The sequence below is a fragment of the Colias eurytheme genome, chromosome 1 (assembly GCF_061535395.1).
Source record: "Colias eurytheme isolate Ceu_HAF_F1 chromosome 1, ilColEury1 Martin Lab GWU primary, whole genome shotgun sequence".
NCBI classification, from domain to species: Eukaryota; Metazoa; Arthropoda; class Insecta; order Lepidoptera; family Pieridae; genus Colias; species Colias eurytheme.
In genome coordinates this window covers 15,892,540-15,911,775 of record NC_142980.1, presented here as the reverse complement: position 1 = coordinate 15,911,775, position 19,236 = coordinate 15,892,540, and the positions used below count along the sequence as shown (strand labels likewise).

The 19,236-nt window shown below is 38.4% G+C and overlaps 1 protein-coding gene across 4 annotated transcripts in view; it reads right to left on the bottom strand.

Annotated features, from left to right (window-relative positions):
* The window catches only part of Pdp1 (PAR bZIP family member Pdp1), a 136,842-nt gene that overhangs the window by 51,470 nt on the left and 66,136 nt on the right, over window positions 1-19,236 (bottom strand). Inside the window, exon 1 of one of the 4 annotated variants that reach the window (XM_090106370.1) lies at window positions 981-1,008. The exons of the other annotated variants lie outside the window; for them this stretch is intronic. Coding sequence (XP_089962496.1) covers window positions 981-993 — 13 coding nt within the window. The 5' untranslated portion in view covers window positions 994-1,008. Of the gene's footprint in view, window positions 1-980; window positions 1,009-19,236 lie in introns of those variants that run through there. 4 annotated transcript variants of the gene reach the window in all.

Below are 19,236 nucleotides of genomic sequence, written 5' to 3'. Positions count from 1 at the left end.
CCCGGAAATCCCACGGGAACGGGAACTATGCGGGTTATCCTTTGAAAACGCGGGCGAAGCCGCGGGCGTAAATCTAGTGTACAATATGTGTACAAAAGAGAAACGTGTTATTGATAAAAATATTATATTATACTAGGTTTCCGCCCGCGGCTTCGCCCGCGCAGTCAAAGAAAAACCCGAATAGTTCCCGTTCCTGTGGGACTTCCGGGGTTGCGTCATTTTCCCGGAATAAAAAGTAGCCTATGTCCTTTCTCGGGTATCAAAATATCTCCATACCAAATTTCATGAAAATTGGTTCAGAAGTTTAGGCGTGATTGAGTAACAGACAGACAGACAGAGTTACTTTCGCATTTATAATATTATTATTATTACTAGGTTTCCGCCCGCGGCTTCACCCGCGCAGTCAAAGAAAAACCCGCATAGTTCCCGTTCCCGTGGGATTTCCGGGATTACGTCATTTTACCGGGATTAAAAGTAGCCTATGTCCTTTCTCGGGTATCAAAATATCTCCATACCAAATTTCATGAAAATTGGTTCAGTGGTTTAGGCGTGATGAGACAGACAGACAGACAGACAGAGTTACTTTCGCATTTATAATATTAGTATGGATAAGTATGGATGTATGTATATTATTAATTTATATATTTCCTACTGCATATAGTAAACAATGCATATCTAAGCAATTTATTAAATTGTTATGTGTAAGTATTAAAATTTCTCACTGATTATTATCACTTAACATTACCAACGCTTAACAACTAAACCAATACATGAACTGTATGATAAAACGACAATAAACATGATGGTAATTTAGCATAGCGCCATCTACAAGCTCTACATGGAACTACGACTACAATCTCACAAACCGTATCGCTGTTCTTCTTTCTAGTTCCCTTAATCGACTTAGATGGCGTTGGAGAGTCATGTTGCTAAAGTTGGACTTCAATTTTTTTTAGCTGCATATTTCCATACGCACTCACCGTTCCGACTCATCGTCTTCTAACACCGATTACACGAATGTCCGCTGACATAAAAACAGTTACACAAAACAATACTATTAGAGTGAGATCCAGGAAGTTTAAGTAGATATTTAATTTATAAGGTAAGAAGAAAATTAAGTTCGGTCACATGTGCGCGCGACGAGCGAAGTATAGTGCTCCACGATTGGCGCGCGCCGGAAAGTCGGTAATGCAGGCCGCTGCGCCATTGGCGGGCCGGCGCGGGGTCGGTAAGGCAGAACACGGGACCGCACGTGACGAGCTCGCCCGAAGGCCGCTCGCAGCTCGCTCGTAGCTGACTACAGATGGCGCCACTCGCCCCATTGTTTACTACAGACTGACACTGTGACATAATTTCGCATAATCGGCCGCTGCTCGGACTGAGCGTAAACACTCAAACAAAAGTTACGCAGGTCGCAGACGCTTGGAATGTTTAGATTCGGTGCGATGCAAAATATTTTTTAAATGATTCGAGACATAAATTATTACTATCTGAAATAATAGGCATACATATTATTGATTAAAATTTAAAAGGTATAGATAGGTACACCCTAATGCTTTTATTATAAGCTGGTTTTAATTACTGTATAAGATGTAGGGCGGTCCCTATTTACAATTATCAAATTAAAAAATAGGTATTTATTTTTGTCATAGGTACGGTCTATCACAGAATAATGGAATTTAAAATAAGTACCTACCCAAGTAATAATTGCGGTTGGCTTAAAATAATTATTTATCAATGAACAAAATGCCGATGGCCTTCACGTCATTCGGAGTCGTTTGTAGATATTCGTTCAATTGACGTCTCTGCTGATATTATATTTTTACTTCTCAATAGATAATATTATTATAATTAAATGTTCTTGAAACAATTTATCCGTGTGGACAATTTTGTATCGGATTCAATAGTTGCCACAATTTATGACGAAAACAATGAGGTTTTAAGCTATCAATGTTTTACATAATATTAATTTGTACTGTAACACTATTGTGTTACAGTACACTATACTGGTACTGGTACTGTTATTATGCTAAACATATGCTAAATGTACCGTTAAGTATATATATTATATACCTATTATAGCTATCTACTTATTGAATTTGTTTAGTAACTTAACGCTATCATCGCTCTATCAGTAGATAATATTACAGTTAATACTATCAATAATTAATACTATTTTCAAAGTATACTCATCTACATAACTAATATTATTTATATTTCAACACTCAAAAAAACTCATAGCCAAGAATTTTTTCTGGCATCCGCGACGACCCTGATTTAATGTCACGTTGCAAAATTGTTAAAACCGCTATTTGCGGCTTTGAAATCGATTTAACCACAAGACCGATGAGATTATTATTATGCTACTATTGCTACTTAATATATATACATATAAAACGTATTCAAAAAATTGGTTGTCTGTAAAGTCGGTTTACTGACGATAGTTGAACGTGACAATGTCGTTCCGCGCTCTCGCTTGCACTTCAAGCCTTACATGGAACGCCTCAGAGCGAGGTAACGCCGCATGAGTCGTGTTTTTTCGTGCGTGCAGCCGGCTATCGAATTATAAGACGTTGTCACGTCAAAAATAATTAATTCGGAACACAATCGTGTCCACTGTCAACCGGTCGGGGCTCGTATCGAACCTACGCCATCCGTATCGCGTGCAAGAGCATGTCCCGCGACAGAGAGCAGGGCGCACGCATCGTACGCATGTGTGCGCGATGCTCCCGGGTATTTATACTTGTGCATCATCCCTCAGCGGACATGGCCTGTCATATTTATAGTGCGAGACCCGCCGCGGCCGCCGCGCAGCCGCAAGCTTAAGCGCCACACGCACCATAGCGCACCGCCGCGCCACCATGCATCAAGCACACTGCGCACCGTTGACAGGACTGCTACCGTCAACGGACCCTCTCTCGCCACTCTTATCGAATGTTAATTGATTACATTTATGGATTTGAAACCAATTTTAAAGGTGTCCGATAAATAATTGTATTTTATGCTGTTTATTGTTATGCATATGCAGCTAGAGCTACGTTCATGTCAATCAGGTATCACGGTGCGGTACTATAAAAGTATTTTTAAGCCATTAAATGAATCGAGCGCGAGGTATTTATATTTTTATAAAATATTTGAAAATTTTATTAAATTTCATTGTAAGTTGTACCTTTAGTACCTACTATATTATTATTTTAATGTCGTTCTCGGCAAAGACCCAGCAAATATTACTAAGCCTTAGCCACAGTAAAGAAAAACAGGCGTACCTAAGAGGAAAAATTTTAATAAGCAGTGGTGGAACGGCCGCGGCCGCGGCGTCGAGCTGCGTCATCGGAGGTCGGACATCAATCTCTAGTTATTCACTCAAGTACCAAACAATCGACTACTCCGTTCAATGTCGATTGTTTTGTTTTACTGAATTTATGAATTGTCATAAACTTTATGTAGGTACCTAGTTTATTGTCTTTACCTGTTTCACTTAAAACACGTTTTCTGCAGTTAGAACGAGTGTTCCCTAGATAGAACTAGTCTTAATTTCTGTAAAGCCTTTTATGACCCGCGTAATACATCAAACGTAACAGCTCTGTAAAATTAGATGTATACTATAGGCCGGGAGATACTGAATTACTGACACAAAATTTCGGGTCGTTTGTAACAGGAACCAGGATGGCGTTTCTACAGGCGTCTTAGTACGCAATGAAAAATGATGGTCAGAAGTCAGAACGCTGGTATCGGCCCGCGGACTAGTCGCGTGGGTGTTAGTCGAACTCGTCGGATAAATTACATAAGTCAAACGATTCATAACACAAAAATTTTAGGATTTACCGATAGCCCATAAAAAAGAAGTAGGCGGTAGTGTCCTGCTATACTTTTCCGGTGTGACGTACAGCCCGCCATACCGATGTGAATGCGTTAATTTAAAAAAAAAAACAATTCAACCATTTGTACCAGGTACTTTGTGCACAGGTAATCATCGTCCTGCAGCCATGTACGAAAATCGCCATGCTATACTTTTCGGACGATTCCAAATGGTCGCCATACCGCCGAAAATCAGCAATTATTATTTTATTTTTTTTAGCTAGATGACATATATACCGGTTGTAATCGTTAGCAGTTAGCACAGATTATTCTGTAACTATAGCAGATTTTCTTTTTTTTTAATTGATATCGAAAGTACCTGATTTTCAAAGTGACGTATGTATGTATTACACAATGAGGAGCAGAGGAGCTCTATTTATTGTTTCTAAATGAACTTTCCTGTAAAATTTTTCATATTCATTAATGTAGGTACCTACATGGGATATTCATAAAATAAATAAATAAAATAAAATAAGCCTTTTATTACTGTTAAATATTTTTACAATAGTTACCTACAACTTTAGAATCTCTTACTATCTTCATCTTTTCTATCAATGGGTTTCAATAATTACACAGTTTGTGTTTCGACAAAGGCCTTCTCTAAAGACTTCTCCCATACATTTAGTATGGGTTATTCATATCTCATACTAAATGTATGGGAGTGTTTAAAGTTAAATTTTTAGATATTTCTCGTTATATTTTTATGAAAGTTATTATTGTCATTTTACTCATTACTTTCGATATCAGTTTAAAGTTTTTTTTTTATATCTGCAATAGTGACGGAATAATTGCATGCGCACACGCATAGATGAGGAGCGGGTCGCTACTCTTGTATTGTACAATGAGCCGTGACTCGTGAGCAAAGAACAGAATATGTAAACAAACTCATCTCTACCGTCTGCGCCCAATGTGCGCGTGGCTCGCACGACTTGTCACTAGACTAGTACAATCACGTATACAGGGTGTAATCGTTAAGTGTGCACAGGCGATTATTCCGTAACTATTACAGATATCAAAAAACTTTAAACTGATATCGAAAGTACTTAACCTAATGAGTAAAATGGCCATAATAAATTTTTGAAAATAATACGAGAAATATCTAAAAAATTAACTTTAAACCCTCCCATACATTTAGTATGAGATATGAATATCCCATGTACATGGGTTGATCCAAAAGTAATGAAAATCAATATTAAACAAGGTCATTACAGTTAAAATAATTATGTATTTCTCTAGATAGTCTTCTAACTAGATAATATACTTCGATATTTTTTTTCCTTAACTTAGAAAAAAAAAAAAACTTTGACTTCATCTACAAAAACCCCTCAAAATCGGCCATCACTTCGCTGTCGTCTTAAAATTTCTTGTATCAACGGTGTTTCTTGTGCCGAGGTAAGAGATAGAATTAACTAGGAGCTAGATCTTACAAACAGGGTGGGTGTTCAAGCATTTTCAATGCCGATTATTGATTGGCAGCCATCGCAACTGACGCTTTGTGATCTGGTGCGTTGTCTTGGTGAACCAACATTCAAGACTGAAGTTTGCCATGTCTCTTTTTCTTACTAACCTACCCGCAATCTTTTGATTAGGTCTGTGTAGTAAGAGCCCTGTGTAGTAGTGGCTACCTTCTTAAAATATTCCACATTTCTTCAGCGTCCCAAAAAACTACGGCTTTAATCTATCCCACTAATTTTCACTTTGAAAATCTTCACCGTCACTTTGGAAGCTCGCATCCAGGCCATTGATTGTTTCTTGGTTTCAGCATAAACATGGTGAACCCAGGTAACGCCCATGGTCACAAATCGTGACAAAAAATTATCCTGATCTGATTAAAAATTTAGAAATTCACCCTCTAAATGTCGAATCGTTGTTTCTTCTTTTCGTCTGGAAACATTCTGGCTCGCACTGTTCACATTAAAATTAATGTTAATACTTGGAAACGTGGCCTGTAGATATAATTTTTTTGTGATAACTTAGTGATTACATGAGCAAGCATAAAACATTTATTTTATATTTTTATGTGCACAGGAAATACCCAATTATCATTACTTTTGGATCAACCTATACATTTAATATGAAAGATTTTAGCTTTTTTTTGTTTTTTTGGTTTTCTGCTTTAATTACTTCGCAAATTTGGAGGGAAGTTCATTTAGAAACTGTAAATAGACCTCCTCATTGTATTGCACAATAAGGACGTCACTTCGAAAATCTACTATGAATACAAAATGTATGGGAAATAAATTGTATGGGAGCGTTTAATGTAACATTTTTGGTTATTTCTCGTTTTATTTTTAAAAATTTATTATGGCCATTTTACTCATTAGGTTAAGTACTTTCGATATCAGTTTAAAGTTTTTTGATATCTGCAATAGTTACGGAATAATCGCTTGTGCACACTTAACGATTACACCCTGTATACGTCACGTAACAATAATTGATGTCGGTTTATTGTCGCTGGTAATTGTCAGCATACCCGCGCCCCGCGCCCCCACACCGCCGCGCCCTCCACCCTCCCGCCCCGCGCCCCGCAACTCGTAATTGTGAAAATAGCGCGGAATTTTATTCATTATCACTAATGAGCCGCGGCCGATTTGTAAACATAAAATTATACCCGTACACGTGGCCGTACCGTCGATGCTTGTTATATTATTTTACAATAGATTTTAGTAAGGACATTCGAATATAATAGGTAGGTATAGCACTAAGAACTTTTTACGAAACAGTTCACATAAAATATGTCGTAAGTGCAAAGATAACGTGCGGTGCGGAGATAATTCCAAAACACAAATAACAACAGACAACTATCTCGGGCGAAGATGGCGCGCCTACAATCTTATCACAAACAATTATTTAGCAAATCTTTCCTATCTCGAACCTTGATAATTTTTTAAACAAATTAAAATATTTGAGCGATACGAGATGTAGGTGAGCAGTGTCTCAGATAAGGCTCCGCGATACGACGCGACTGCGATGATAATTATGATCAGTACGTGTCGCTCGAACCTTGAGGTCGCACTCGCATGCGGCCGCGGCGCCTGCGCTGGTAGCCGGGGCGGGGTGCCGTGCGTGTGACACACATTCATTGCAGCCTTTCACTTTTTTCCGCAGCTAAAGCTTTAATATTGTAGATCTCTCAAATGAAACATTTGTAGTCTCGTCACTCTTGGTCGCATCTGAACCCACAGCTATTCTGCACTGAAATTGATGTAGAGACACGTTGAGCTGCCACTCATTGACTTATGTTTTAATTAAGAAGTCCGACAAGAATACATATTGCCACGCAAAAGCCGATGCCCAATGTTGTTTTAGATTACCGAAGCGTTTCTTTTTTTATACTGTGGTAAAATAAATGTATTTTAATTCATTTAGCCTTACATTTAGGTAAATATAATTAGTAATTACATAGATAAATTATTGCCAATAAGTAAGATTAGTTAAGTAGATACATATATATATATTATATAGTTATTACTTATTTATAATATCCCGGAGAACCCCCGAAGCGAATGTAACTTTAATTATTTGCGTCATGGTATTGTAATACTGTGGTGTAGGACGTAGGTACATTCAGTATTATCATTATTCATAACATTTCTTAAAGTATAATTTCAACAAGAAAGTTCACCTCGAGGCTCAAGGTCGATAATAAATTAAGTATGTATAATATCAAAAAGTAGTTTGATAAAGTTGAGCCTGTGCAGCTAAGACTAAGACTCGCAAGTAGCAAGTATCGCGGAGGTATCGACAGTCGACACTAGCATGCATTCCGCAAGCCGACACCGGCCACGCGCGACGCCGCCGCAATCCGATCAGCTCTTGACACCGAACTACGCTCCGCACAATGCCAAATGAGCGGTTACCATCCGCCGCCGCAAGAGAAAGTCCCAACTACCTACTTACAACTTAGCAAATCTTTCATGATTTTGAAGTTTCTCTTAAAGACTTCTATTTCTTTAATGTAATAAGTGATTTTACAAACGTAAAAAAACAGTACTAAAAGTCGGTATCCCCCCCCCTTAATAATTCATGAATGTCGTCAAAAGCAGTAACGCCGCGAGCCGCCCGCTCATCGGCTGCATATCTGATGCGCTTACTACCACGAACTATCTGCTATTATCGGGCGAACCCCTGCCATTTGTAATTAATTACACAAAGAACCTTATAGTAGCAATTTTCTACCGATTATGGGTTAAATATTGAACTTTTAAAACTGCCACTTATTGATGATTATCCTGCTCCACGTTGAAGCGAAGCGATTCGTGATATCGAAATAATGTGGACGTATTCGCTGCAAACAAAAAAATAACCCGTTCAATCAGCTGAGTGGCGAATGGTGATGCAATATTTTGCTAAGCGCTTGTGTATGTGTTATTTGATAACACAACGTAGCTACAATTATGCTGTTCCGCTCTTTTACTGTGTTTTATTTTTCCTCACGAAGTTTGTGTATAGGTATTGAAACAATAACTAGTTTAGAGTCGGCAACAATATTAAATAAAAGCTCGCGTAATGTAAACATATTTTACTCTATACAATATTATAGGTCGTAAATTGTTATACATATTCCGAGCAGCCTACTTTCCATAGATAAATATTAATTATACCAAAATAGTTTGGGCATTGAAACTTCCAAACAAAAACATAATCCGCTCACGCGGGGTGAAGCGGGTGCCGCCCGCCTTATGTCCGCCCGCGCGCCCGCCGTCAGAGCAGCGAGTGGCGAGCGGCACCCGCGGCCCCAGCTAAGCGCAAAAAATATCGAGTTTCTTACACAAATAATTCTTAATTAATTCAAACCAACCCAAATTAGGTTTCATAAATCTTTTATGATGTATTAATTCGCGGAATAGAACCACCTTTCAGGGCTGATTACTCTTAACTTTTTTTTTAAGCACTAATGTCGTTGATTGTTCAGGTTTCAGGATCACCGCAGATCACCAGATATAACCCTCGTAAATAAAATCACAAAAACTGCTTATCTCATTGACGTCACCGTTGACCGTACCCACTACCCAACACACACAACATACAAAAATCAATTAGCGAAAAGCTTCACAAATACACCGAACTAAAAGAAGAAATCCTCCGAATATGGAACCAGGACTGTTGTACATGACAAAACTATTGGAATAATGTATATTGTATATTCCAATAGTTTTGTCATGTACTGGAGCTATCCCAACTAATTTACACCATAGCCTGAAACTTCTAGATCTACCAAAAAATACATACATTACAATGCAAAAGGCAGCTATTTTTTTTACGCTGCAATAGGAAGCGCTTGGCCACGAGGAACGATCTCGCCTGATGGTAAGCTGAGATGTGGCCTAAGATGGAGCGCGGTTCCCTAGAATGTACCTGTTCACTCTCCTCTTGAAGTTAAATACCTGCCGTATTGTGCGAAAATTTCTTAGTGACAGCGAAACTACTGTAACCGATATTAAAATCGAACCGTAAGTTACCTAGGGTCTCTTGGCTAAGTAGCCCGCGCCCCTAGCAAACAAACCCCTGAAAAGGGAGAAATAAAAGAAAATAAACAAAAAATAAATAATAATAAATATTTATACACTTTATTCAGCACCAAGTAAATACACGTAAAAAAAGAAACAGACAATATGTTATAAAGCTAAAAAGGCGGCCTTATCGCTACTAAGCGATTTCTACCAGGCAAACTATGGGTAGGATTTATTTTTTAATATCAGAATACAGTTAAACTCATTTTTCATAATATTCATAACTAAAATACAAAAACAATGCGGATCAATTATTATGTAGGCATCAATAACGCAATCAAACATTGTTCTCGGCTCTTTTCGACCAAAAATGTAATCCGGTGATACGGTTCAGTAAAGGTTATTGTGCCTTGTATCTGCTTTAAACTGCCTGAATTTAATAAGCTCCCAAATTCTTAAAATATCTCAACTATTGAAAAAAATAACTTTCAAACATGAACGGCGCGCCGCACGACGGACACGGACGATACCCCGAAATAATCGCATTTGAGCGACCTCGAAGCATATTGTGCTGGTTAGAGTCACTAGAGTGCTGTGGAGCCGGGAGCGGCGGCGGCGGGGGGGGGGCGGCTCTTTTGTACTGCAATTTTCGATCGATTTTCCTAAAAATTCCTAAAGCCTTACCATGCTTTGATATAGTCTAGTTTAACTGCAAAATAAAATAGTAAGATAAGTTATAATTAATTTTTTTTATAACTGATATTTTTTTTGTATCATAGCAATATGTATATATTGCTATGATACAAAAAAAATATCAGTACATATAAGATCAATAAATTACAATAATTATAGTATACTCTCTGAAAGTGATCGCCGCAGAGCGCAGTCAATAAGAAGTTAAAGAACGCAAACGAGAAATAGTTTGAAGGAATCTGTAAATGAGTTTGTAATCGGTGCGGCGCGGCGTTACCGCCTCCCGGGCTGACAGGTTTATTGGTCTTCGAACCAATGCAGCTGAGGACGTGAGGCGAAATCGGACGGACTGATGGTATTGTGCTATTTTACCTGGCCGACAAAGCCGACTCAATTTCGGTGCGCTCTGCCGGATCACCTCTTTGAATAACCGACCAATACGTGTCTTTGCCTTTGGCACTACACTGCCGGGATCTAATCTAGTGGCACCTGAAGGGCTAATTGAACGTGTATAATGGGAATGTTAGACATAATAATATCATGTGACTAATTTTAACCATAAATGAATTCAATTTACTCTGCCCCAGCGAAATGATTTCCTAAAAAATAATTTAATGTTTATTTCAGTCGCTTGCTAATGGTAATTTATGGCCACAGGGAAGTGAATTAGCTATAATACTTATTCTCTGTTCTACTTATTTTCTTAAGTTCGGTTCAGTGTTTGTTGAGGCAACAAGGAGAGACAGGCAGACCGAGTTACTTTTAAGTTTATAATATTTGTATGGATTAAATAGGGATAAGTAATTATTTACATAGCATACTGTGTCATCGTAAAATTGTAAACACCGTTTGTTTCAATCTATGTATGAATCTATTACCAATTATTATCCTGTTGGATAGTATAATTTCAAACTCAAACATTTATTTATTCAATTAGTCTTCTTCTAGAAGCACTTTTGAAACGTCATTACTCATATTTTTAACATTTACCACCGACTTTACCAATACCACGCCGCCTCCTCGGTACAGTGGTTGACGCGTGAGCGTAGAACCGAGGGGTCCTGGGTTCGATTCCCGGTGGAGACGAAAAAAAAATGTCTCGGTCTGGCAGGACACAGAAGGCTGATCACCAGTCAAACAGATGTATGAATAATGCATCTGCCCCCTACCCCACTACGGGGACACGGGACTTCACTTTTTTTTTTTTACCAATACCACCGATTTAATTGTTGTAAGTTACAGGATTATGGATAAAATACAGTGACATACCTACATATACATATTACGAGTATCATATAAAAATAAGATTGATACGGGGAATTAAAAAAATATCGCAATGTCGTGAGATTATAATAGCACAATCGTGGCACCACCGCCTCCCCGAGATATCTAGCATAATACATAATATAAAAATTTATATGTATTATGCTATACACGTATTATATCTCGAGGTGGCGGACCGCGGATATGCGGCGAGAGTGCGCGCTGCGCCCGCGCTGCCCGCGTGCCTGCTCTGCCCGCGCGCGGCCCTGCCTGTAGCCGCCCGCGCCGTATCGCTATGGCGCGGGACATATACAAGCGGCGCGGCGCGCCGCGGGCGCGCTGCCGGCGTGCATCGGGTGCGCTATTGGCATTTTGTATGAAATAATTTTGGAAAGGCGCAACCTTGGCGCAACCTTGGCACAACCGTGGCGTGCCGTCTCGACGCCTGTCCAAAATTCTTTCATACAAAATGTATAAGAAGGACGTGGTGCAAAACAGATTCAAGAGGTGCGCTTATGGCACGCCCGCGCCCGCGCCTCTTGTGTTTGACCCGCGCCTATCATATCGTGGCGTACGCAGTCAGTCGTGTTATCATCGCTAATCGATCATTGGTAGCTCTCGTGAACTCAGCGTTATTTCGCCAATTAAATTGTTTACTGTGGAATTTTTAGCAACTATTATTTTGTATTTTGTCGCGATAACTCAACAATAATTACGTTACGCCTCAATTTACTGATCTTGTCAACTTTATCAACGCGTATTTATTACGTGCAATTAATCAATTATTATTTATTATCTATTCTCAATATAATTATATTATGCGAATATTTCTACTAGGTATTCTATGTTAATATAATATAAAGTTTTTTTAGGGTACGTAATTGAATTTTAGAGATGAACGGATCCGATTTGAAAAATTCTTTCTGTCAATTAGCCCATTTATCGAGAAAGGCTATAGCCCATTTATTTCAACACGCTAAGACCAAACAGTGGAAGGAATATTGGAGGAAAGCCGCGAGGCACAGCTTGTCACTACATAGTATAAAACAAAGTCGATTTCTCTGTCCCTATTTCCCTTTGTATGCGGTTTTTTTAATAGATAATAATAGATAGAGTGGTAGGTATAATAGATAGAGTGAGATAGACAAAGCGGGCGAAGCCGCGAGCGGTAAGCTAGTTTTTAATAAAACGAATTCTTTTTATTAAGAATTATTTTTTGTTTTTAATAAAACAAAATGTTGTCTTAGTATCAATTACGCAATCAAATCTGTTTTCAGGAAATGGATACGGAATATTCTGTAAGCCTTTCAGCGCACTCTCTACGGGTATCGATACCGGATACTACTATTGTAATATTGTTAGAGCTAGAAACTAAATACACAGCTATTAGCTACCTTCCCAAACTCGCCTCAGGCGTGCTCTCACACTGCACGAGTAAACTCGCTATTTCTTGATGCTAGTTTCAATATTCAAAAAGGTATCTCTATTATATTGTTATCTTCGAACTGAATCGATTATTGATAGTGACTAGATTTAAATAATAAGCATAGAAAAAAGAGCTAATCGAACATACGCATTAAACGCATTACGATGTGGTTTGTGTGTCGCGAGGTTATCTCTCGATAAGCGATGCCGAATGTCGCGGAGCGGAACCGCGACGACTGTCGAGTGTCAACTGCGAGTTGCGACCCGACTGCGAGCGCGCGACGCGTCGGCCGTCGCACCACGCCTGCGAGTTGCGATGTGCGAACAAACAAGCGAAATTCGAAGATAACACATGAACGAGTGACGCATTGTGCGCACACTTCCTGAACTTTAACGCAATGCGGTGAGACGTCACTTTTTATCGGATTAGATTTAAACTGGCAGAGTTAACGAGATTTCGGACCAGTCTTAAAATGCAGAAAAAAAAACTTGCTTATAAAATTCTAACGTTATTTGAGAGCTTTATAGGTACGATCGCCATTCATGGATACTTTCACAGAAGAACTCGTTGCGATTATCTCTTAAAACATCAGCTTGGATCATAAGTTAAAAAACAAAACTACTGGAGTAGGTACTGTTATCAATAGCCGCGTCCAGACCGACCGAGCGCGGCTCGCGAGTCCCGCTCGCGAGCCAATAGTTCGGCCGGTGTGGACGGCGCTCGGGCTTCCTCGGGCGCACGTTGGCTCGGCCGAGCGCCGCTCAGCCCCGAGCCATGCGTTGTCGGTTTTTGGCGATGCTCAAAGGCGGCTCAGTCTGAGCTGCTCGCCCGGTGTGGACGGACATAACGACGCTCGCGAGCCAGAATCAAAAATGGATAAAGAAGACAGTATTCGCTTAATACAACTTTACGGAAGCTTCAAAATGTTATGGGATTCGAAAGATCCAGATCATTTAAATAAAAACAAGCGAGTTCCTGTTCCTTTAACAAACTGTTACCGTATTGGTTTCGGTTTTGGTACAATTTTTTAATCCAGATTTTTTGTTTCTTTTTTCTTTTTTTTTATGATATCCAGACAACACAAGCGCCGCAGCAGCTAATAAAACGTGGTTTTCCATCGTTATACGGAGATAAACTGAATGCTCAAACCGGCTCACCTTGGCTCGCGAGCGCGGCTCGGAACTTTTCACAAAATAGCTCTGGTGCCACGGCTCGCGAGCAGGAAGTCTGAGTGCGGCTCGCGAGCCGCGCTCAGCCGGTCTGGACGCGGCTATTGGCCATCAATTGACGTCACGCAGATGATGCAAGTGTCGGAGCTAGCGGCTCGGGAGGCGGAGGTCACGCACCATGTTTTTTTTACAAATTTTAGTGTAATATGATTTTTACGGGCGTGCGGTTCAAGCTGATAAGCGAATTGATAACAGGCATGCCCGTGATCCGTGGAATATATTGATACTATCGTTTGGACGGTCGAACACGGCCTTATGTGAACGACCGAAATACCGAAACTTTCTGCCAATAATAAAGGCAATAATATTGGCATTTAAAAAAGTATCGCGATTCTATATAATTCAAAAACAACAAAACGAAAATGGAGAATGAGAGAAACGAATCGAGCTCGATATTTGTCCAAAAGACGATGCTCTCGCGGGATAGCGGAAGCTGCCTGAGTTCGGAGCACACTCTTTATTTACTCAGGCCTTACTCAGTAATTAATTTTATATTGTTCATAAATTTTGCACAGTGTTTCTTATTTCGTCGTCAATTATATTATTATAACTACGAGTAGGTATTCAAATAAATCACAATTCGTGTAACATTTAAGTATGCTACCTGCATACTAATGCTTTTAATTCGAATGTGAAGTTGTATATATTTTTACCTACTACATAATATTATTATCCTTTTGACTCTTTGATGCACAAAACGTAAGAGAATAATTCCATAATTTCATACACATGCCATGTAATGTACCTAGTGTGTACTTTCAACGAAATATTAGGTTCTTCGTGACTCGAGAGATTACTAAATAAAATTATCATTTTGCGAATCGTGTCAAGTAACTTGATCCACTTCTAACTTTAGAAATAGACGATTATATATTTTAATTGCGTGAAATTATTGAGATAGAATATTACAAAATATAGATTTTATTTCAAACTTAGCTACATACTAGATATTATTGAAACTTCATTCGGTTAACTATGTTTTTCTAGTAATCATTATGAATACCATTATGATGTATATGTGTAATAAGGAGGATAATCCCGATGACGTCACGGCTGGTGTTTACATTAATTGAGTTTTAATTGAAGGCGGTCTGTGAGTACACACACTAGCGACACGTCGATAGAGTAATTAGATATGAATATGTCGAGTGTGTGTGTGTGTGTCATACAATGTTAGTGTGCGGTACATTCCGCTCCTTTGTTTGACCTCAACCACACGACCCTAAGTCGTAATGATTTTGTAACTGGAAAATATTCACGAAACACCAATTCATAAATATTTAACGACTACACGTTGTACTCGCTCTGCAGAGCCAACTTAGTGAAAGATGGAAGAAATCCATATTTGATTTAATTGTTTAGTGTGGGCAAAGTAATTGATTCAAAGTTAAAACTACAATCTGTCGCCTAAACTATTGATATAGAAATATGGAGTTATCTATAATAAAATTTTACAAATAGGCCACTTGGGATTAAATTTATAACGTTTTGAGAAAGAGGAAATGATTTCGATGCGAATGAAAAGTAAAATGTTTCGCAAGCGGCGCTCCGTGCTCCGTCCTCGCCTCCTCGCTGCACCAGGAAATTGGAAATCATTGGACTCGGCGATAAATAAACATTTGAAGCCGCGACCGACGGCCGTGGGACGTATTATATTATACACAAATTAAATCTATAGTCTTCCGAAGAATGTATAAGAATTAATTTATGGTAATTGAACAGTTTTTAGTTTTGTATATTTTGGAATTCGGTCATGTAATTCAGACGCGTGGCCCGTGAAATATAGAGCTGATAATATATTTGCTCGCGGTTTCTCGGGCGGTGGACGGTGGGCAGCGGGCGGCGGGCCCACTCAAGTGAGTGAGGCTAAGGTTGAATAGTAAACTTCTTAAAGGACAGTTTGAGTTGAACTACGGTTACCTACGTACTTTTAATTTTCATTAATAGAGTTATAGCCCCCGGAAATATATTATGTTAACCTATTCATAATATCCATATAATGGATATATCATTCAATAATTAATTACTTAGGTACTTATGTATGGAAGAATATGCAAAAACTCGAAATAATACGTTACCATTTCATTCACAATTTTAAATGAAATAGATCACTAACGAATCGATTTCTTGATTTTCTACTACGTAAATAAGCCGCAAATGCTCGAGCTTAGTTCACAAAATGGCAAAGGGAAATATTGACACAGCTAAATTAGAGATGATCGCCTGCAGCGGCTGCCCTGAGCTGATTCACAGATGAGAAATATCTAGGATTGTAATACGTATGTACACATATTATTATAGTAATTTTAAATATTTTATGACTAGAAACCATTACCTATAGGTACCTACGTAATAGGTACCTGCGCTATAGGTACCTACGTAACTAATTTGATGACGCAAACTTTGCTTTTATCCCTCATGATCCTCGTGCGAGGATTTCGAAAAACGTAAGTCACATTATTTCACCTAGGAAACTCAAACGATCGCGTTTGTATTGTATCGTACCCGAGATTGCGTCTCTCGAGTTAACTTCATTAGCTCGAATCGTATCTGCCACGCGGGCGGTTCCAGGCGGACGAAAGACATAATAATAATCGACGATTAGCGTTAGTGTGTCGCAGCCTGATGGTCGAGCCACATCGACACCGAATTAGAATGAAATAAATGAGTAAACACAAAACTCAGTTTAGAAATAATATGAAATATTTTTTCCTAAATAAATTGAAATACCTACGCCTCAAACTTGGTATATTATCATTAAATAATTTTAGCCTATAGATGACTTTTTGTTCAATTCGAAAAATATAAAGAACAAAATCTATTACCTATGTAGATAAGCAAGTGAGCGTGTGCAGTCTGTAGCAGAGCTTACAGTGCAATAAGCACATAAGTACCTATAGTTTCCGTGTAGTGTGGACGACGACACGCACGGTTCCCAACTTATGGGTTTTCCCCCCAGATTTAGGGGGTAAATAAGTGAGATAGGATTTTTTTAGGGGTCTGAAATTTTTAGGGGTATTTTTAGTGATTTTTTTGACTCTTTAATATTTTTAAATTGACAATTACTTAGCTAGTTTTAATATTTATTTCTTGATCTAGCGACTCATACCGACATCTAGTGATGTCGAATCATCTTCAGATTAAGACGAAATATTTTATATATTAAATAACTTGTAATAAAAAGACTTTTGTAACATATTACAGCATATTATTTCTAAATAATAATGAGTTTATCTCAATATATATAAATCTCATGTCACAATGTTTGTACTCAATGGACTCCTAAACCACTTAACCGATTATAATAAAATTAGCACACCATGTGCAGTTCGATCCAACTTGAGAGATAGGATAGTTTAAACATGTAGGTACCACGGGCGAAGCCAGGGTGGACCGCTAGTATTTGTATATTTTTTTAGGGGGACAACTGTATAATTTAGGCGTTTTTAGGGGTTTTTGACACAAACTTAGGGATTAATATTTTTGAGAGTTGGTAACACTGACGACACGCCGCAGCCGCAGCGGTAATGACACGAGGCAATATCAATTAAAGCACGTTACCTGACGCTGAGCTAACTCCACTGCTCTAATAAACGCAACATAGCCTATTAATAATAATTAATATCCCGCAGTTGGCCGTGTTGTACCTACATACAGTAAAACTAAATTAACCGGCGGCTACTAGGGACTTGACCTCGCGCGGCGATATTAGAAACTGGTGGCTTTTGCAATAATTTATAGCAAATATTTTGTTAGCAGTGATTTTCATTAATGATAAATAAAAGAAAATGCAAAGTTTATCCCTAAGCAATCACTCGAGAGCTCACTCTCAACTCACACCTTCGTATTTTCCATTATACAATAATGAATAATGCAGCATGGCTGCGGCATAAAACTTTTTGTTTACTTATATTTTTTATTTCTATTATCTTGAACGTAGGTGAGTACGTTAGGTAATTATAAACGTATCTACATTAATTTGCTGAAAAACTTGTTTTTTGCTAAAACGTACAACGTGCTAAACTTTGCACATCACTACATAGTATAAAACAAAGTAGCTTTCTCTGTCCCTATGTCTCTTTGTAAGCTTAAATCTTTAAAACTACCCAACGGATTTTGATGCGGTTTTTTTTAATAGATAGAGTGATTCAAGAGGAAGGTTTAAGTATATAATTTGTAGGGTTTTAGGCAAAGCGGGCGAAGCCGCGGGCGGTAAGCTAGTAAAATTATATTTTTTTTTATTTATCACCTATAAAAACAATGACCGCTGAAAGAATATACAACGTAGTTTCCCGTTATTGCCATTTTCCTAATAAGATATTTACTTGGAGAATGAAATTATTCCAATAGATGTGCCGATGTAGGTGCAGTATTGCATGCGCACAAACATCATCGGGATCGTCCATGTCGCTACGAAAAGCGCTAACCGTAGCGGAATGCACGAATTAATACAAGTTGTCGATAATGTAGCGACATAGGCCACATAGGCATCGGTAACAGTATAACAAGTGAAAATTTTTGGTGAAGAGGCTGGCACGTGCCGGAGCCACCGCCGATCGATACCCAGCGCTCGCCGCTCCGGCCTTCCGAGATACTCCACAACTGTACACGTAATTTTGTCTTTATCAATGAACCGCTCGATGAAAGTCATTTGTATGTCACAACGTTCACGTCATTTGCACAAAGCTGATTCATTCCGATAAACGCAATGTTTTACACGATTAAATAGAAGATAGAAGTAGGTACATATATATCTACACTTTTCGCACGAAGTTGAATGACATCGGTTTCGGTTCTTTTCTAAGTTTCAAAATAAAAAACAAGCTATAATAGTAGTCACTCCTTCTACAGACTATTAGAGACTAGACGTAGCTATACTATTAGATACTATATCAACGTACGAATGTAGTACGAAACGACACCGAAATGTAAATAATGTCGAAGACAAACAGCGCAGAGTTGCATCGAAACGGCGAGTAATAAAATTATAAAAACACTTGGCAATACACGGCAACAGAATTAGATTTTATTACCGCTGTAGAAATACAAATGCAAATTTATTTGTAGACCAATGCAAATAATCATTTAATAATATCAAAGTGCTCGTTAATAAACTCATTCTCAGAAACATGTTTCGATTTCCTTTCGGTGAAGCTTTTCCTCTTAAAATCAGAAGGATACTTTTCCAATTTAATTTAATGTAAATTAGAACTATTTATGATAAATATAAAATATAATAGGGACCTTATTTTAACTACATGCCATTGTTTTTCAATCTGAATCGGAAGGTATTAATGACTTACAGCATTGTTCA